We start from the raw sequence: 20,703 nt of genomic DNA, 5'->3' as shown, positions 1-20,703 counted from the left end.
CTTCAGATGGCTTCTAAAAGTCTGGTAGTTATTCTTCTCTTTGACATCTGGTGGGAGGGCGTTCCACAGGGCAGGTGCCACTACCAAGAAGGCTCTCTGCCTGGTTCCCTGTAACTTGGCTTCTCGCAGTGAGGGAACCTCCAGAAGGCCCTCGGCGCTGGACCTCAGTGTCCAGGCAGAACAATGGGGGTGGAGACGCTCCTTCAGGTATACCTGGACCGAAGCCGATTAGAAGCTTTTGGTGTGCCGCCACTGTGTCACTGCGGTGTTGCCTTGAAACTGGCCAGAATTTATAACCTGGGTCAACGTCTTTTGTTCTGTGTGCCCATAAGAACACAGGAAGAGCCTGCAGGATCAGGCCAGTGGCCCAGCTAGACCAGCACCCTGTTCTCGGACTGGCCACTGAGATGCTTTTGGGAAACCTGCAAGAACGTTTCCTCTGTCTGCCATTTGTAGCAACTGATACCCAGATGCATTACTGCCTCCGACTGTGGAGGCACAGCATAGACATAAATCAGGCCCAGAGCATGCAGGAGTTCAATGGGTAGAAGCAGAAGTATGACAACAACAAAATTATGTGCCAAAACAGAACTCTTGTGGTTTTAAAGGCCTTGTTGTCTGGCTGGCACTCTCCGCTTTCTTCTTTAGGAACGGGCCAAAATATTCCTGTCCCTGGAAAGCATTTTGAGAGGTAAGCATTTCCAAAGTTCTAACACTAGAACTTGCAGACATCCGGCAAAATTGAACGTTGGACAATTACGGGCAGATAAAACGCAGCACTTCTTCACACAGCACTAAGTTGGAACTATGGAACTCGCTTCCACAGGAGGCACTGAGGACCACCACCTTAAAGGTAAAGGGACCCCTGACCATTAGGTCCATGCGTGGCCAACTCTGGGGTTGCGGCGCTCATCTCGCTTTATTGGCCGAGGGAGCCGGCGTACAGCTTCCGGGACATGTGGCCAGCATGACCAAGCCACTTCTGGCGAACCAGAGCAGCGCACGGAAACGCCATTTACCTTCCCACCGGAGTGGTACCTATTTATCTACTTGCACTTTGACGTGCTTTCGAACTGCTAGGTTGGCAGGAGCAGGGACCGAGCAACCGGAGCTCACCCCGTCGTGGGGATTCGAACCGCTGACCTTCCAATCTGCAAGTCCTAGGCTCTGTGGTTTAACCCACAGCGCCACCCGCATCCCGGACCTCCACCTTAGATGACTTTAAAGAAGATGAGAGAAATTTATGGAGGAGGGGGCTTTCGAGAGCTACCAGTCATGGCAGCTATGCTCTGCCTCGACAGCTGGAGGCAGAAATGCCCCTGAGTGCCAGTTACCAGAAACTGCAGGAGGAGGAGAGGCGCCGGTGCTCGAATCTGCTTTGGGGCATCTGCTCAGCCACTGTGAGAACAGGATGCCGGATTAAATGAGCCATTGCCCTGATCCGGCAGGCTATTCTTATGACCTTATGCAGGGATACGGCTTATTTTATTTGTGCTGCTGGGCATTTTGATTTTATTGGTTTATGCTGAATTGAATTTAGGAGGTTATGCTATGGAATTTTTATGACTCTGTGGATTGTTAGCTAGAATTTCGTTTGTTTTTAAAAAAAAGTGGAAAGGGGTTGTATTCTCCACCCCCACCCCCCGTTTTTTACCACTGCTATTTTTTTGCAGCAGCTATCAATTTATTTTTATTTTAAACAGCCCTTTTTGAATGGATTGGGGGGTGGAAATGGTATATCATGACAATTATCAAATTAACTTATTAGAAGAAATTGCTGGCAGACCAACTCAATAAATCTATGAGGCTCGTGGGTGCTGTTTGTTGCTGTTTGTGCTTTGGAACAATAAGTGCAAAGAAAATGTATAGCCATATGTTGTTTTTGCTTTATTGTGATGCCACTACCAGGGACGCGGGTGGCGCTGTGGGTTAAACCACAGAGCCTTGGACTTGCTGATCGGAAGGTTGGCGGTTTGAATCCCCGCGACAGAGTGAGCTCCCGTTGCTTGGTCCCTGCTCCTGCCCACCTAGCAGTTCGAAAGCACGTCAAAGTGCAAGTAGATAAATAGGTACCGCACTGCTCCAGCGGGAAGGTAAATGGCGTTTCCGTGCGCTGCTCTGGTTCACCAGAAGCAGCTTAGTCATGCTGGTCACATGACCCGGAAGCTGTACGCCGGCTCCCTCGGCCAATAAAGTGAGATGAGCGTCGCAACCCCAGAGTCGGTCACGAATGGACCTAACGGTCAGGGGTCCCTTTACCTTTACTCACTACCCCTTGAAGCTCATACTAATGCACAAAGCTGCAGGATCTTTCGCCAGCTCAGCAACCCAAGATCCTTTTAACTGGAATCGCCAAGGACTCAACAGGATGACTCTCTGCTTATGCAGCACCGACCGCAATCCACATTATCAGAAACTAACTGAAATAGTTAATGGCATTCTGAACCTCTTGATCCGACTCCCTAAGTTGGATGCAACATCTCCATGTACTGGCGCTCTTTGTTATAGAAAATGGCAATTTATCTAATGTTAAAATTATCTAAGTGCTTTCCCCTTGCTTTTAAAGTCTTAGCCTTAGATTAACATCGAAGTGCACAATCCAATTCAGAGACTTAAGGCAGGTTAAGGAGTTCTCAGATTCTAGAGCTGTTTGCTCATAAATCAAGATCAGTCATAAAAAGGCACCTGCAGAAAAAAACAACCATAATCATGTTAACAAGGACACCTGCAGTTTTATAAACCAGCAAAAACCACTTACAGATTCTGAAGATCTCTGACTTCTTGGGCGGCTGAGATCTACAGAAAGAATACACAACACAGTTAGTCTGAAAAGAAGCACTAAGTATATGTAAACAGTAATGCCCCTACCCAAAAGTATCAGATTTGAGGATAACAAACCAATGGCCCATTTACCAAAAAAGAAGCAGCAAAAGAGAAGCAGCCCCTGAAGAACAAGAAATAGGAATTTCTAGAAGTACCTGAAAGGCGTTAACCTCTATGGTCCAATAATCTGCCTATATCTTTTCTTTCACATTTCAAATCACTATTAGGAAAAGCTCTTGTTTCTGTAAGCTATTTTGAATGCACAAATAGTTTAAACGCATTAAATCAACACATCTTTAACTTGCTATTCCTATTCCCAAATGCCAGGAGATTAGCCACTGTCCTTCCAGTCTCACAGTCTAGAGGATCTGCAGGCCAGAGAGATAACGGCTTGTTTTAAGGCCATCCAGAGGCTAAGACCAGCTTGAAGGAATTAAGGTTTGAAAGTTAAAAGCATCACACTCTAACCCATCCCTTCCCAGTCTTGGATATTGCAGAAGCTGTAGGACTACAAGCCCCATCGTCCGCAGCTAGTATGACCAGATGGTCAGAGATGAAGTGAGTTGTAGCTCAATAACACCTGGGGACCCAAGGTTGAGAAAGGCTGCTTTCACCACTGGCATGCATTGCCACCTCTGAAATCAAGGTTAAGTTTTATCTTGCTAACACAATTAAAATCTTTTAGTGAGATGACTATGCCAGACCCAGGTTTGGCTCAAAAGGGCTTTCATAGTAACAGAACAAAGTCCAGCTTGGGGTTGATGGAAGAAAGGGACTGGGGCAAAGTCCCAAACCTGGGTCTCTGGTTGTTGTTGGACTACAATTCCCATCAACCCTAGCTAGCAGGACCAGTGGGATGATGGGAACTGTAGTTCAAACACAGCTGGGGACCCAAGTTTGGGAAACCCAGGACTAGAGTATCTATTTCTCCCCCTTCTCTGGATTTTAATCCCAAGATGAAGAGCTAGAATGGCCAAGGGAGAAGATGCAGTATGTCGGGATTTCCCACAAAGCAATCTTAAGACCACAAATGCAACACTTGTGTTGGCCGCCCAATAAATGCCACCATGTGGCTTCTAGGCCCTTAGCTGCATCTGTTCAAACGCTGCAGAGAGAACAAGAGTTCAGCTTCAGCTGATGGACTATATGGAAATGGCAGAAATGACTGGCAGAATCCGAGACCAGGGAGAAGAGTCGATGGAAGAAGATTGGAAAAAATTTAAAGTATATTTACAGAAATATTGCAAAATTAATGAATGTTAGAAGAATATTGGAATGAAGTTATATGGTTTTAGCAGAAGTGTAATAAGAATTATATAAAAATTGATTGTTAATGGGCTAAAGTGAAAAATTTAAAGTTAAACTGTGTTAAGATAAATTATAGAACAAAAATTGAGAAAGAGGGAAAGGATTTGCTGAACCAGCTAATTCGAACTAGAATACAAAAAAGGGAGGCATGAGGAAGTCGAGGAAACAAGCATATGAAAGATAAAGAAATGAAATTTGGATGTGTTTTTAAATCTTTTAGTTTTTTTCTTGTTGTTTTGCTGTATTGTTTTTTCTTTCTATTTTTGATGTATTGTTTGTTAATTTTTTATTGTTTTTTCTTTTCTTTTTTACCCTTTTTCTTTTTGTAACTATTAAACATTTAATAAATATTATTTTTTAAAAAAACAACAACAGAGAGAACAAGAGTTCACACTGCCTAAGACGGAAGAGTAAGTACAGTCATACCTCGGGTTAAATGTGGTTCAGGTTGAGCGTTTTCAGATTATGCTCCACAGCGACCCAGAAGTAACGGAGCGCGTTACTTCCGGGTTTCGCCGCTTGTGCACGCGCTCAAAATGACATCATGCACAGAAGTGGCAAATCGCGACCCGCAGACGCGAGTTGCGTTCTGCTCAGGATGCGAACGGGGCTCCAGAACGGATCCTGTTCACATCCAGAGGTACCACTGTAATAGCGAAGATGCCTCCTGGGATGACAAGGAATCCAGGCAGTTCAGGAGGAGGAGCAAGGGCATTTTAATGCTACAGGCTCAGCTAGATGTCAGAGGCCCCTTGCTCATTCACCTGCCCCATTGAACTCTCCCATGCTTTATGCCCTCATGTGCCACTACCCAATCTAATGTGCCGCCTGTCATTTGTTTTATTTTTTAAATTATTACATTTGTTTACCCCTAAATATATAAAATGCCTCATATGGCATGCCTCCTATGTCCCTAAACCTGCGTGCTTATGAACACTTTCCAGGAGTAGACCTTACAGCACACAGTGAGGCACAAAAGATCAAGCTTCATGGGTGCCTCCCCCAAGGAAAATGGGGCATTATCTGGAAGCTAAGCTCCCCGCCCCCCCAGCCCCACTTTCAGAGAAGCCAAGCTCATCTCACAGGTGCCCTCTTCCATAACAAATTAAGAGAGCAACATTTCATGCTGAGACAAAATATGCTCCATGTAGCCCAATACATTCCCCCTCCAAATAGATACAGTGGTACCTCCGGTTAAGTACTTAATTCGTTCCGGAGGTCCGTTCTTAACCTGAAACCGTTCTTAACCTGAAGCACCACTTTAGCTAATGGGGCCTCCTGCTGCCGCTGCGCCGCCAGAGCACGATTTCTGTTCTCATCCTGAAGCAAATTTCTTAACCTGAAGCACTATTTCTGGGTTAGCGGAGTCTGTAACCTGAAGCGTATGTAACCCGAGGTACCACTGTAATAAAGTTGAGCTCCAGACAAAATGTATAGCAGCACACAGCTGTCTGGTAACCTCCTGTGCCAGGCACTCAGATTATTTAGGTAGACAAGCGATTTCTGCATTGCAGGGGGTAGGACTAGATGACCCCTAGGGTCCCTTCCAATGCTATGATTCTAAGAAGGTGCTATACTCTTGGACACGTAACTCCAGTGGTTTTGAACCACCCTGAGGTCTACAAGTACAGGGCAGTGTACAAATTTAATACAGTCGTACCTTGGTTGTCAAACGGAATCCGTTCCGGAAGTCCGTTTGACTTCCAAAAATGTTCCGACAACCAAGGCGTAGCTTCCGATTGGCTGCAGGAACTTCCTGCAGCCAATCGGAAGCCACAGAAGCCGTGTCGGACGTTTGGGTTCCAAAGAACGCTTGCAAACCGGAACACTCACTTCCGGGTTTGCGGCGTCCGGGAGCCGAAATGTTCGAGTCGCAAGGCGTTTGGGATCCAAGGCACGACTGTACATAGTAATAAAAATAATTTTTTGAAAGCTTCTTCCACCTGAAACTCTTTCCACATAGATGTGTATCCCTGCCACGAGGCTCTCTGCACATGGCAGGGAATTCTAGGCAATGTCCCAGGGTGCTTTGCTCAGCTCCTGACAGGTGCCAAGACGACTTTGCAAGTGCTCAGTGTAAGGTAAGAATACAGCAACTGCTTGGCTATGGATTGCGGGGCTGTGCATGAAGGGAAGGGGGTGCTGTGGCAATTCAGCAGTAGGCCATATGCTTCACAGGTTGTGGGCGGGGACAGGTTTGAACTCTAGTCTCTCCAGATAAATAATTAGGTAACAGGTGGAGATCCCAGAAAGTGAGTGGACAATATATGTATATATATATCTTTATTGTCATTGCCCCCTTCGGGGACAACGAAATTACTTGACTGCTCCATAAAAACACTAATTAAACAATACAGTATGATACAGCAAGGGAGATTAGTTGACTTTCAAAGTCCGGGCTTCCCATTCAGGGCCGAGATCGCTCTGGAGAAGAAGCTGTTCTTAAGACGGCTCGTTCTTGTCTTCATCATCCTGTATCTCCGTCCCGACGGCAAAAGCTCGAAGAGACAGTGACCAGGATGCGATGGATCTTTTACTATGTCCAGTGCCTTCCTATGGCACCTTGTGGTATAAATCTGCTCTAAGGTGGAGAGTGGGCAGCCAACAATGCTCTCTGCTGCCTTAACAACCCTGCACAACCCCATCCTGTCCTGGGTAGTACAGCTTCCGTACCACACACATAAGCCATAAGTGAGCATGCATAAGTGAGGTAGATGACTTGTATGTTCTGAAGTCACTCCCAGGAACTTAAACAGAGCTGACTCCCCAAGGGTGTGTGTAAGACTGCAGTCCTTACTCTAAGCAAAGCAAACTCCTGGGACTGTTTCGGACGCAATGTGAAATCAGTTTCCCACTGCAGGACGACCCTCAGGCTTGTGCATCCCCCCCCCCTTCCTCCTCTGGCATGCAACCAGGCGGAGGAGGCTGCTTAAACGCGGGTGCAGAGGCTTTCAAACTGCACTGTGAAACAAATCACTCGCAGTTTTATTATGTGCTCGTAAATTTTGATTTCCTTTTAACAAGTGGCCTGACGGATTGTTTGAGAATGCCTCTTTCGCCGAGCGATAGGCTTTTAATCGTTAATCTGAATGTTTAATTGATTAGACATATGTCTCACGGTTCAATCAGCGGCAGCTGGCGCCCACCAGGGACTAACGGGGAACAAGGCAGGGGGCACAAAAAGTAAGGGCAGCTAACAGCCAATGGCAGGCAGAGTAAGCAAATTCTGGTCTTGTCCCCATCCTTCCTAATGCTCAGTTCTGCAAGGGCAACACTGAGGCTAAGATGACAGCCAATGCCACCTCCTGGACTGGATGTAAGTCAGAAGGCAGGCAGGCAGGCAGGCAGGGGCTGGCTGATGTTAGAATCATAGAATTATAGAATTGGAAGAGACCACAAGGGCCATCGAGTCCAACCCCCTGCCAAGCAGGAAACACCATCAGAGCACTCCTGACATATGGTTGTCAAGCCTCTGCTTAAAGACCTCCAAAGAAGGAGACTCCACCACACTCCCTGGCAGCAAATTCCACTGTCGAACAGCTCTTACTGTCAGGAAGTTCTTCCTAATGTTCAGGTGGAATCTTCTTTCTTGTAGTTTGGATCCATTGCTCCGTGTCCGCTTCTCTGGAGCAGCAGAAAACAACCTTTCTCCCTCCTCCATGTGACATCCTTTTATATATTTGAACATGGCTATCATATCACCCCTTCACCTCCTCTTCTTCAGGCTAAACATGCCCAGCTCCCTTAGCCGTTCCTCATAAGGCATCGTTTCCAGGCCTTTGACCATTTGGGTTGCCCTCCTCTGGACACGTTCCAGTTTGTCAGTGTCCTTCTTGAACTGTGGTGCCCAGAATGTTGGTGGGGCAGCACCCCCTTCACCCAGTGGCCCAGCCTCCTCTGGGTTCAATGGCAATGCATGAAAGTGCCAGGCCTCTCCAAACAAGAGCCCCTCCCTCCCTCGCCAACAGATAGGAAAGGAGGAGCCATGCTGCAGGAAGAGGAAGACTGCAAAGCAAAGGACTCCCTCCCGCTGCCGGCTCAATACCACTTTACCTGTGTGTCCTTTCCAAGCTGGGCCTTTCCTATTTCTTCTTTCAGAGCCTCTATTTCCTGTGCCAAACCCTTTTCAATGACAAAACAGACAAGGTTGTACAATGGAGACAACACATCCCACAAAAATGAGGAAAAGAAGGGTGCGAAAAATTCGGCCACAAACAGGGCAATGCAATGACAAACACACAAGAAAGGCAGCGCACGACAGATCCAGCACCTACCTGGACAGTTTTTTCCTTGGTGGCAACTTTAAGGACCTCAGCCTGAAGCAGTTCTTCCACAGACTTGATTTTCCCATCCTTCTCACTAATTCTTTAGCAAAGAGAGAGAGAGAGAAAAACAGTAGAGAGGTTAAGAAACAGACACACTCAGTGGTACAGCATTGGAAGGGGAGGAATTTGCGCAGGATGGGAAAGAAATGCTTCAGGAAGTTGCTGAGGAATATAATGAAATACTGCCCAAATGAATCAGAGCAAGCATCAAGAAGTTGGTATTTTTAGGTATAAAGTAAACTGATTCACAACTGAAAGAGTAGGGTGGCATCCGCTGGCAGAGAAGCGTCTGCTTGAAGAAAAGCAATTTCTTCCAAGTAATCTTCTTCAAAGAATACAGCACTGCTACTATTACTGCAGGACATTCTTTCTGCTTTTAAAACAAGGTCGGGTTTTCACCCAATGCCAGTGCAGCTATTGGCACCCGACTTGAAAACTCCCTGGGACTTTAAAAAGGAAACCCCAAAAGTTGTAAATCTCCTGCGAGCAATCTAACTTTATTCTGTGTGCACTGGTGTGATCCGAGCAAGCATACGGGGGGGGGGGGGGGATTTTGTTTCAACATACATGTACAGTGGTGCCTCACAAGACGAAAAGAATCCGTTCCGGGAGTCTTTTCGTCTTGCGGTTTTTTTGTCTTGCGAAGCAAGCCCATTGACGGAGTAGCGCTATTAGTGCTATTGACATTTTAAGGGCTAAAAACGGCTTTTTAAGGGGTGGGGGATTAGCGATTTTGCTGCTAAAATGCTTTTAGCAGCTTAGCGATTCAGAATAAGGGGTTTTGGAGGGGAAAAAAATTCAATTTTTTTCGTCATTTTTCGTCTTGCGAAGCAAGCCCATAGGGAAATTCATCTTGCGAAGCGCCTCTGCAGACGGAAAACCCTTTCGTCTTGTGGGTTTTCCGTCTTGCGCGGCATTCGTCTTGCGGGGCACCACTGTAGATGATATTTTTGTTTTATTTAGGTTGGGGAGGGGGGCTGAGCTGGCCCAGAATCAGCTGGATCCCAGGTTGGCTCCATTATGGTCACATGACAGCATTGGGTCTGCTCCGGTTCTGACTACTGTACTAGCTCCAGAATGGTGATGTAATCTACCTGTCCTTCCACCCCCGTTGTCAAGCTTGGCAGGACTATAGATGCAGTGATGGCCCCGCTGCTCTGTTAAGCCCTGCTGGGCAGCAGCCTGAATTTAGGCTGCACCCTGAAGCCTTTCATTTCACAATCATGGTTTCTTCTGAAGAGTCAAATGCAGCAACTTCGAACATCCCACTGCACAGATTACATTCTAAAGTCTGGGCGCTTCTGTAGTCAAAGCCTGCCCACAAAGGCTTCGTGGGTAACAGAAGCGTAAGGGTAAAGAGGGCTTTCAAACTGAAGAAGAGGAAATGTGCTTTTACTTACACTCTTTGTAATTCTTCCACCAACGTTGCAAAGGAAACCTTGGGGAACAAAAGCAAGGAGGACGGATGTTTAGAGAGAAAGTCAGAATACTGAAGGTAGCAGATGGTACTAGCTCTCACCAACTCTGCTGAAGGAATTCGTTTTGGAAAGCTGATCGGTCCTATTTTTTTTAATTGGACTAAACTGTAGCATTTTGCAGCACCTGTAATTAGTTCTTTGCAATATTTAAGAGTGAGGAATACAGGTGTCCTCAGCAAACAGAGGTAGGGCAGCTTTATGAAGGATACTTGCAAGCTCCTGTTCTAATGGAATCTCACTGAGACCCACAATTTCCCTTCTTCTGCACTGCTAGAAACTACTGTACCTTGGGAGGACACTTGGAAAGTGTGGAACTTTGCACGGCCAAAGGTTTTACCTTTGCATGGCTCGACCGACAAGTTCTGCTTACACTCTGAAGACAGTCAACAACCCAGCTCAAGGTTGAATGCTGTTGACATTTCTATTCCACCTTAAGGAACAGGCATGAGATTGTTGCATGTCACATGTCTGTTTACATTCCAGCACAGTTTCTGTATAGCTTTTGCTGTTCTCTCCGAGACGACATGCGAAAGAGATGACATGTATCTTTGTTCTATGTTTAATAAATCTGTAGCTGTAGCATGACTTCATACGCCTCACACCTACTTCTGTGTGCACAGTAAGGTAAAGGTAAAGGGACCCCTGACCATTAGGTCCAGTCGTGACCGACTCTGGGGTTGCGGCGCTCATCTCGCTTTATTGGCCGAGGGAGCTGGCGTACAGCTTCCGGGTCATGTGGCCAGCATGACTAAGCCGCTTTTGGTGAACCAGAGCAGTGCACAGAAACACCGTTTACCTTCCCGCCGGAGTGGTACCTATTTATCTACTTGCACTTTGACGTGCTTTCGAACTGCTAGGTTTGCAGGAGCAGGGACCGAGCAACAGGAGCTCACCCCATCGCAGGGATTCAAACCGCCGACCTTCTGATTGGCAAGTCCTAGGCTCTGTGATTTAACCCACAGCACCACCCGCATCCCCTGTGCGCAGTACACTCTGCTAATTGCGTGTCCTGGCTTCTAAAGTCTGGGTCGCTGATTTACGTCGGAGCACGGGCCGATGGAAGGAGTCATCCGAGCTGGGCTTGCCAGCTGGCCTCTCGGCCCCTCCGCATGTCGAATGCATGCTAGGCCAAAGGTTTGACCTTTGCATGGCTTGACCGACAAGTTCTGCTTACACCCTGAAGACAACCACCAACCCAGCTCAAGGTTGAATGCAACCTTTCCACAAGCCCAACTGGGTAAATGACTTGGAGGGCTGCCTATTTTCCTGCATGTGACTTGGCTCACTTGTTTGACTTCTCCAAAGATGTTGACAAGTTTTCAATGTAAAACCCCATCTCCCTTTGTCAACACGGGCAAACCCTGCAAGTAGAAGTGCAGTGAAACCATCAAGAGTCGATGGCTGCTCCAGGGCCAGCAGAGCTGGGGTAGGACTTGCAGAAAGTCACAGCAACTACTTTCAAGTTTAGAAAAACCTTCACCTTGCTTTGAATGGGCTTCAGAGGATCGAGGGCTGAACTCAGAACAGATGGCATCACCTCTCGCTAGCTTTGCTGATGGAAAGGGTACCCACAGATCAGAATGTTGGTCAATTATATTTTTAGATCGGATTAAACAGCAGCAATATTTGCATCACGTGTCACACGAGGGCTAATGCAGACATAACTGCAACTGCCGTTTAGGCATAAACAGCAGCTCACATGCAATCTTTCTGATCATGGAAGTAGGCCACGGAGAGCATCTCTTTACACTATTCCTCTGCTTGTGTAGAGTAAGACATTTGTGCAGGCATTTATTTACAGGGGTTAGCAGACTGCAGGAATGTCAGCAGTTAAGTCTTCAAGGACCCAATTCTTTGAAATCCAACTGAACGAAAAGCGCAAGGCAAAAGCAGTGAGGCACATTGCAAAAGGGAAGCAGCAATTTCAGGCGAAATCCTCCGGCAGGGATTGACTTAACAGCAACCAATTTGAAAACCTTTCTTAACAAACTCAAAAACCAAGGCAACGTACCTGCTCTGTTTGTACCCTCTGCAGATTTTCAACTTCACTTTTCAAGGATGCGTTCTCTGTTCTCAGTGCCTTTTAAGAGGAAAACATTTTCCACACAGTACTGTTAATTGCAACCACAAAAGGGAAGATGATACATTTGCCAAGAACAACATTCTATTATCGCTGCTGATTATCTGACAACATTTTTAACGTGTGGAAGTCACGGTTTACATGGCTGGGTCCCTTTCCTGACATAATCTTTGTTTTGTACCCTAGCATCTCTTCTCAAGAGTAAAACCTTTAAAGTGGTGGTTCTCACCCTGTGAAACATCTCAGAAAAAGTCTGTCCTGGTCCTCCTATCTACTGATACGTGCCCTTGGGTTTTAGCCTGCAAGGAGCTCAGCAACATTTACCCAAACAGAATAAGGTCAAAGGAAGAGCTTCACACCCAAGATCTAAGCATCACACACTCTTTCAAGCTTACAAAGCTTGGCTGGTAGACAATTACCAATGGGGCAGGAGGGAGAGTCTGAATCGATGTCTGTTACCTAACGCTGAAGGCTTTCACTTTTCTCAAGTGTAGAAAGAAGCCAAAGGAAAAAAGCTTGCCCTGTAAGATTCAAGTCCATAACTACATTCTTAAAGGGACTGCAACTGGAAAAAGCTTGTGCTGCTTTTCAGACAGGGAATGCAGTCGTACCTTGGTTCCCAAACGCCTTGTTACTTGGATGTTTTGGCTCCCAAACGCTGCATACCCGGAAGTGAGTGTTCCAGTTTGTGAACGTTCTTTGGAACCTGAACGTCCAACAGGCCTTCCAATTGGCTGCAGGAGCTTCCTGCAGCCAATCAGGAGCTGCGCTTTGGTTTCCGAAAGTTTTGGAAGTCGAACGGACTTCTGGAACGGATTCCGTTCTACTTCCAAGGTATGACCATATCTGGAATTTGGTGCAGCTGGGGTACTCCATCACGGTCCCCTCCCTTTATAGACTACAAAACATAGGTGTGCCACTGTCACATTCAGTAAGATCTTCAGTTGCTGACTTCACCTCCTGCCACTAACTGCTGTATAAGATACAGTGGTACCTCGGGTTAAGTACTTAATTTGTGCTGGAAGTCCGTTCTTAACCTAAAACTGTTCTTAACCTGAAGCACCACTTTAGCTAATGGGGCCTCCTGCTGCCGCGCCGCCGGAGCACAATTTCTGTTCTCATCCTGAAGCAAAGTTCTTAACCTGAAGCACTATTTCTTGGTTAGCGGAGTCTGTAACCTGAAGCGATTGTGACTTGAAGCATATGTAACTCGAGGTACCACTGTATTTAACTAGTTCTGTAACTGGACTCAGGGTGGGGCTGAGGAAGTCCTCTTCCTCTGCCGGTCTTTCACTGTCCCTCAACCTAAGCCGATTTGCTGCGTTAGCCCATTATTTTTCCAGAGAGAGTGGGGAGGAGAACAGAGCAAGTGAGGCAAGACAGCTCTGGAGAGACAGAACAGAGGAAAAGGGGAGCTTGGGACAAAAGGGAAGCAGCAGCAGCTGTTGCTATAATCCGGGCATGTAACTACCCTGTGGTGGAGCGAGACACACTGTATTAGCACCCAATGCCACACTGTTCATGCACTGGGCACGCCTGACTCTTAAGAAGAGAGTTTACCTTCAGCTCGTCTTCTTTATTTGCCATCTCTATGAGTCCAGCTTCAAGGAGTTCCTCAACCGTCTTTATTTTGTCATCCTTGTCTGTCATGCTGAGGAGGAATTGAAAAGGATGTGATGAACTTCAACTCAAAACCAACTGGTGCTACCAGGACGACAATCCTATGTTCATTTGTTTGGGCGTATTTCCTGCTGAAGCCGGTGGGCATTGGTGGCGAGCAAGCAAGCAAGAACATACGAAGCAGCCTTAAAATGAGAGCCAGACCACTAGTTCGTTTAGGCCAAGACTGTCTCATTAGCAGACAATGGTTCTCAGGGTGTCTTCAGCAGAGCAGTTGTTCCCAGTCCAGGTACTGAAAATCTTTTAACTGCAAATGTTACAGATGGAACCTGGGACCCTCTCCATGTCAAGCATGCACCTTAGCAGAGATATGGGGTCCTCTCCCTGTTAGAATTCCTGCTCCATGATTGCAGTCATGGGATTGTTGTCTATCACATGACGGTGTATATTTTGACTCCACAGAGTGGGAAGTGACAGAGACAGGATGTTTGTGTTACTGTGTTCCATGAAGTGGGACTATTGTCCTTTGTTCTTTTTCTCTCTGCTGTCTGATGCTAGAGAGGGAGGGAGCCATGTTGCAGTGCTCCGTGTGTGTTTATATGTAAATAAAGTAGATTAGCCAAAATGCTGAGTTGCTGAGGTCTGTTACGTGAACTGTGCAGACTCTGCGGATCCCTAAGTGTGCCGGTGGCTGTTGGCATCGGTTGCTGTGATGTTCGGGCAGAAGAAAGCTTTTGAAGCTCCCGAACAAAAGACCAGGAGGGAGGGAACATGCCAGATGGGCATGTGTCTCTGCCAGGGTCTTACTCGAGTGTAGGCTGAGCTCCTGACACACCCTGCTAGGCTGCAGGTACTTAGCACAAAACACCTACAGATTTATTATTCTTAATAAGATTAGCTGTTCTTTTTGCTTGGGGGGGATTGCTAGTGAAATAAAGTGAAAGGCTACCTACTGCCCCATCTCTTACCTTCTTTCCATTTGCTCCAACAAATCCTTATTCGTCTGAAAGCAGGAGAGAAAGAGAGAAAAGTCATGCTTAATGCTGGTTTGCAGCTCTAGCGAGCAAGAAAGCTGCTCAGAATCCGGCTGTTTGCATTTGTGCTGATTATCTGAAGCGCCGATGCAGAAAAGCCGTCAAACGTTAGAAAGTCTGAAGCTGAAAATCCCCCTCCCCAGCCATGATAACAATCATGTTAAAAGGTGATTAGATTTCTTTCAAAGATGCTCCAAAACTGCCATGCGTTGCCTAGCAGTACAAATGGCCCAGATATCCCGACTCCTATTAAGCAGGAATTCTGGAACTGCCGCTTTTATCCAACCCAAATAGAACATGTTCTCAGCTCTCACTGTTACAGTTAATATTTCAAAGCAAAGTGGCCCATTATGCTAAAGATAACTTGAGAAGGAGAGGACAGAAAAGGGCTTCCTGGAGCCAAGGAGATGCTTTCCTGCTTCCTAACAGATGTTTTGGGACTACAACTCCCATCATCCCTAGCTAACAGGACCAGTGGTCGGGGATGATGGGAGTTGTAGTACCAAAGCATCTGGAGGGCCAGTTTCCCTATTCCTGACTTAGATACTAGCCACCTCTGAACGACATCTCTTCTCACCTTGTAATTATTACACTATTTTGTCATTCTGACACAATAAGCTTTGATTCATTCAGTGAGCTAATCTCCAGTTTAAAAAGATTACTTGTAAGCAACATCACCTACTACCCTTTGTTAAGACGTAAAAGCCCCCCTTTTCTGTAATAAATGTAAGGTTATTGCCTCCACATAAGAGCCACTAGCCAAAGAAAAATGAATTTTTAAAACAGCCTCTATTACTTAAATAAATTTATTTCGTGTTTAAGCAATTCTGATTTGGTCCCTTGCGCTCCTGGCTAAACCAATATAGCATGAACACAAGATGTTGCAACCTTTCTGCTCTTTCCCCCATTCCCAGAACCCCCCCCCCCTCCATCAACCAGAACTCTGTATGCTCTGCACTAAGAGAAACTAGAAAATTAATTGAAATCTAACCAATTAGCAGAGCTTTGCATGATTTATTCTGCTTCTGCTGGACATATGAAGGGCTAAGGAGTTAGACAATGCAGCGAAGCTCCCTCCCGGGCTATTTCTTAAGTGCTGGAGATCCTGTTCAGCAATCCCCCTTTCCAGTTCTCAAGATTTCACATTCTCAAGCAGTACATGTTTCTGTTTCAGCAATTTCTGCACAATCCTAGGAAATACATATAAACCCTCCCTTCTGTCTGTTACTTCTTCCAAGTTGAGGTATTATCTTTATGCAACTGATGTTCTGCTACTCTTCCCATCCACAGGAGCTTCAATTAGAGGAACTATCTCAGCCTCTTGCAGTCCCAGCTTCCTAGAAATTTGTCCCTAGTGCCATGTTTTTGGTCAGATTCCACTTTTCCACATTATTCTTCAATTTTCTTACAGAACTACTGAAGTATTCATCATCTCTGTAGCCTCTTGAGCTTTTAGCAACCTTGCCAAAAGAATGCTAGGTGTCAGTCTGCCATGTTTGGTGATCTGTATGAGACTCTTTCCCCTCTCACATTTCTGTTGACACAGGAGGTTCCAGATTTGATCCTCGCCATGTCCAGTTAAAGCTATGGTTTTCCCAGTAGTGATGTATGGAAGTGAGAACTGGACCGTAAAGAAGGCTGATCGCCAAAGAATTGATGCTTTTGAATTGTGGTGCTGGAGGAGACTGCAAGAAGATCAAACCTATCCATTCTAAAGGAAATCAGCCCTGAGTGCTCACTGGAAGGACAGATCCTGAAGCTGAGGCTCCAAGACTTTGGCCACCTCATGAGAAGAGAAGACTCCCTGGGAAAGACCCTGATGTTGGGAAAGATGGAGGGCACAAGGAGAAGGGGACGACAGAGGACGAGATGGTGGGACAGTGTTCTCGAAGCTACGAACATGAGTTTGACCAAACTGCGGGAGGCAGTGGAAGACAGGAGTGCCTGGCATGCTCTGGTCCATGGGGTCACAAAGAGTCGTACACTATTAAACAACAAATGTCCAGTTAAACCAAGGGTAGGGAATGTGGTACCCTACGGATGTTGGACTGCAGCTCCCGTAATTCCTGAATAGGGATATGAGATGTAGCCAAAAACATCTGAAGGCACCATGCTGGCTTCTCCTGGGACAAAACACCTCAGAGAGGGGGGCTGAGAATGACCTCTGCCTGCAACTGACTTGCTGCACAGCAGCTTCTTATAACCCCTAAATTACATCCACCCCACTCCTGGCATAACTTTCTCAGTGCAAGTTCTATTAGTTAAACCAGGGGTCGGCAACCTAAGACCCATGGGCCACAAGCAGCCCATGGACCCCCCCCCCACCCGCTCGGCCAGCTCCCATGTGCTGTGCTAAACCAGCACAGAGCAGAGCAGGGACCGCCTTCCACGATGCTGGCCGGCTTCCCATTGGCTGCAGGAAGCTGCACACGCCTCCTCCACGCCGGAAATAGCATTTGCGCATGCGCTCGCACTCCAGCCCACCGCGGTGTCTGCGGGACCGTGAACCGGCCCAAGCCACAAAAACTTTGCCAACCCCTGAGTAAAACTATTGTAGCAAATAAAACTATGAGCTCTGCGGCAGATCAAGGAAGACCCATTGGAATTGACAGACACGGGCAACTTAGGTCCAGTAATTTGAAAGGGTCTTCTCTGAGTAAGACTATGTTGGAGACATCTCCCAGTTACTTACAAGGAGATATTGTTCCATAGACGTTGGCAAGAGCCAACTTGGTCGGCTGCATTTGCAGGACCTGTGCACCCAAATGTGGCTGCTCCTTAGTGGCAAGAAGTAAAGGGCAAAGACATCAAAGAAGCTGAAGGAGCCAAGCAAATTGTTGCTCCCAAAATGCTCCCTTTCAAGCTAGCCGATGGTGGCGGCAGCCCTTCTAGTCCTTTGTGGAGTCCCTTTTTCCAGGAGCTGCACCAAAACAACCATTTCTAGGTCACGTAGCCTGAGATCAGAGTGGCTTATGCTCTGCCATCTGGAGCAGGGAAGGCAAACGGTGACCCCAACATCTCCATTCCCAGCCTGAGCCTCAAACGCAAACCAAACCCTCTCGTTATCCAAGCAAAGAGAAAAAGCTAAGGTTTGTACCGAAGGTCTACCACTGATGTCTGGTCTACTCAGCAAGATCTAGTAGATAACACAAGCAGCTGGTGCTCTCCACCCTGGCCAAGGGAACAGCAACCCTGATTATCACAGCATTGTTCACCCATCTGAATATTGTAATACTGTACTGCCAGTAAAGGTAAAGGGACCCCTGACCATTAGGTCCAGTAGTGGCCGACTCTGGGGTTGTGGTGCTCATCTCGCTTTATTGGCTGAGGGAGCCGACGTACAGCTTCTGGGTCATGTAGCCAGCATGACTAAGCCGCTTCTGGCGAACCAGAGCAGCGCACGGAAATGCCGTTTACCTTCTCGCCAGAGTGGTACCTATTTATCTAATTGCACTTTGATGTGCTTTTGAACTGCTAGGTTGGCAGGAGCAGGGACCGAGCAACGGGAGCTCACCCCATTGTGGGGATTCGATCCGCCGACCTTCTGTTCGGCAAGTCCTTGGTTCTGTGGTTTAACCCCCAGCGCCACCCGCGTCCCTGTACTGCCAGAGGCATAAGCAATTAAAGGCATCCCTTACTGAGAATGTCACCTAGAGCACCACTGGCATTCGCAAAGCAGGAAAAGCCTATTAAGTGTGTTCCAAAGAGTTGTTGGGCCTGCATGTTCTCAACACGCATGCGTCGTTTTTGTATATTTCAGATTGTCTACTCCAACTCCGCCCCCCCCCCGACATAACGGTATTGTGAGAGGATAAGAATCATAGAATCGTAGAGTTGGAAGACACCCCAAATCATCTAATCCTACCCCTTCCAATGCAGGAATTAGTGGTCAATTGAAGAAATAGTGCCAAATGAAGTGGGGGATCCGTTTGGCTGCTTCCCACCCTGAAGTTGTATGATTAAGAGAAAGAGACTGGATATTATAAGGGGATGCTTTTTGCTGCACGCATTCTAACCATGCCCATGGAGGACCAGAATCTTATTTTCCAATTAATTTCTCATATAATTAACATTAATATACAGTATTACATAAAAGGCTTACGGATCATGCATATTAAGGAGCATAAAATATTGTCAATAAATGGTGAAATCATCAAGATCTTGCTCCGGTTACTAGTCTATTCCAAACAACATGCATAAACATGCAGCAAATAATACCAATCTAGATACAAAAGAAAAAGAACAAGAGCAGGCACAAACATTTATGCCCCACTTTTTCAAAAAAAATAAAATGATTTCTGAAGCTTAACTATTTGGCAGATCTGCACCATGCATTTAAAGCACATGACTTCCCCCAAGGGATCCTGAGAACTACAGCTTTACCCAGAGCTACAATTCCCAGCACCCTTGGCAAACTACTGTTTCCCTGGATTCTTTGGAGGAAGTCATGTGTTTAAAATGTGAGTTAGGTGTGGATCTGCATCTTGTCCTTCTGAAATACTGAAGAAGTTAACTGGGGCGTGGAGCTCACTTAACCAAGCAAGTCTTGTCCACCACCAAAGACAGCTCCGGAATTCGAATTAGATACTAGATTTCTGAGCATATAACCTCCCTTCTCAGGTGTGATGTTGTTGGGTGGGGGGGAGAGCAGGTCATCCTACCTAGAAGTAGTTCCAAACCCAGCTCTATAAGCAACTAGAAGACACAGGATATAAACATCCTTTAACCCTCTGCCGGCTCCCACATCCAACCCTCAAATCAGCTGCATCTACATCAACAGCCGTTTCTGAACAAAGATAGTATTATTAGCAGCAATTTGCCTGCCATACCTGCTCAGACAAGAGAGCCTGCAGCTTCTGAACTTCCAACTGCAGCGCTTTGTTTTGATCCTTTAGAACCTGAAATGAAATCACCAGACGGCGCTGTCAGTTCGGAATTCTGTACCCAGACATTGCTCCTGCAATTTTCTTTGTGTTATTGGAAGAGAAACGGTGGTTCTGATGAACAGCAATTGGCAGAAATGTTAAGGGAGCCCTGATCCCTGTTCGGGTTGGCTATCTATCCGCTGAATTGAAAAGGGTGGATCGCCACCATGATTATAATGATAGCACTTCTGGGAAGGGTCTTCGCTTTAACCCACTTATGGCGATACCAGCTTGCTCCAGGCGATCCCAAGGGGCACAGATTTACTGGAATAGCCTATGTGAAGTGCTTTGAACACAGAGGAAAGTGCTTCGATGGAACAGAAGGAATAAGGGGAGGAAGTACAAATTTATCTTGGGGGGGTGGGATGGGAAGAGACACTGAACACATGAAGCTGCCTTATGACAAATCAGACCACTGGGTCTGTCTAGCTCAGTACTGCTTGCACTTCTGAACTCCTGGAGAGCTGCTTCCGAAGGGGAAGGAACAGGTCCTGGAGATGCCAGGAATTGAAGCAAGGACCTTCTGAATGCCAAACAGATGATCCACCACTGAGCTCTGGGCCCTTCTTCCTGAATGCAGGAAATCACATTTCAACAGCATTGAGCTGGAAGGGAGGTCTAGCAACTGGAAGCAAATCTAGCATTTGGGAGAAAACCTTGCCTCTGTTAGCAGCACTGCTGTGAACAGCACCTCTGGCTATGATCATTCTCCAGCAGGGAACCCTGCAAGCCTGATCTGGATCACAGCATATTCTAGATCACATGCCCTGCAGCTACTTTCTCCCCAAATAAAAGAGTTCGGTTTAAGCACACTTTTAAAAATACTGAATATCGTAACATGTGGTTTAGACCTCAAGTCCCCTGATTAAAAATAAAAATAAGGAAAAACAGTTGATCTGGAGTAAAAGAATGGGGGGGGGGGAGAGACGATGAGTGCATACTTTTGTTCATATTGAAATCCCCACTCGTTTCAGAAGCTCCTTAGCACTGGGGTCTGCACAGACACTGCAGTGCCCCTCTGCTCGCTTCATGCTGAGCCACAATTTTGTGATGAGACACCTCACTTTTCTTTGCTGCATCACTGACAGCAATTTTTTTCAAGCCGCATCT

The 20,703-nt window shown here is 46.5% G+C and overlaps 1 protein-coding gene across 9 annotated transcripts in view; it reads right to left on the bottom strand.

Moving 5' to 3' along the window:
• The window catches only part of KTN1 (kinectin 1), a 105,964-nt gene that overhangs the window by 28,771 nt on the left and 56,490 nt on the right, over positions 1-20,703 (bottom strand). For 5 of the 9 annotated variants that reach the window (XM_083433737.1, XM_083433734.1, XM_083433738.1 and 2 more), the window contains exons 18-25: positions 19,498-19,566; positions 14,603-14,637; positions 13,575-13,665; positions 11,946-12,014; positions 9,857-9,894; positions 8,406-8,496; positions 8,185-8,253; positions 2,759-2,796 (exon numbers count right to left, since the gene is read on the bottom strand). In XM_083433737.1, the coding sequence (XP_083289863.1) occupies positions 2,759-2,796; positions 8,185-8,253; positions 8,406-8,496; positions 9,857-9,894; positions 11,946-12,014; positions 13,575-13,665; positions 14,603-14,637; positions 19,498-19,566 (500 nt within the window). The remainder of the gene's footprint in view (positions 1-2,758; positions 2,797-8,184; positions 8,254-8,405; positions 8,497-9,856; positions 9,895-11,945; positions 12,015-13,574; positions 13,666-14,602; positions 14,638-19,497; positions 19,567-20,703) is intronic. The other 4 variants (XM_083433742.1, XM_083433736.1, XM_083433739.1 and 1 more) reach the window with 1 other exon arrangement.

Source organism: Podarcis tiliguerta (assembly GCF_965153285.1).
Source record: "Podarcis tiliguerta genome assembly, chromosome: 1".
NCBI lineage: Eukaryota > Metazoa > Chordata > Lepidosauria > Squamata > Lacertidae > Podarcis > Podarcis tiliguerta.
Note: the sequence above shows the minus strand (reverse complement) of the source record. Positions and strands in the feature narration are given on the sequence as shown.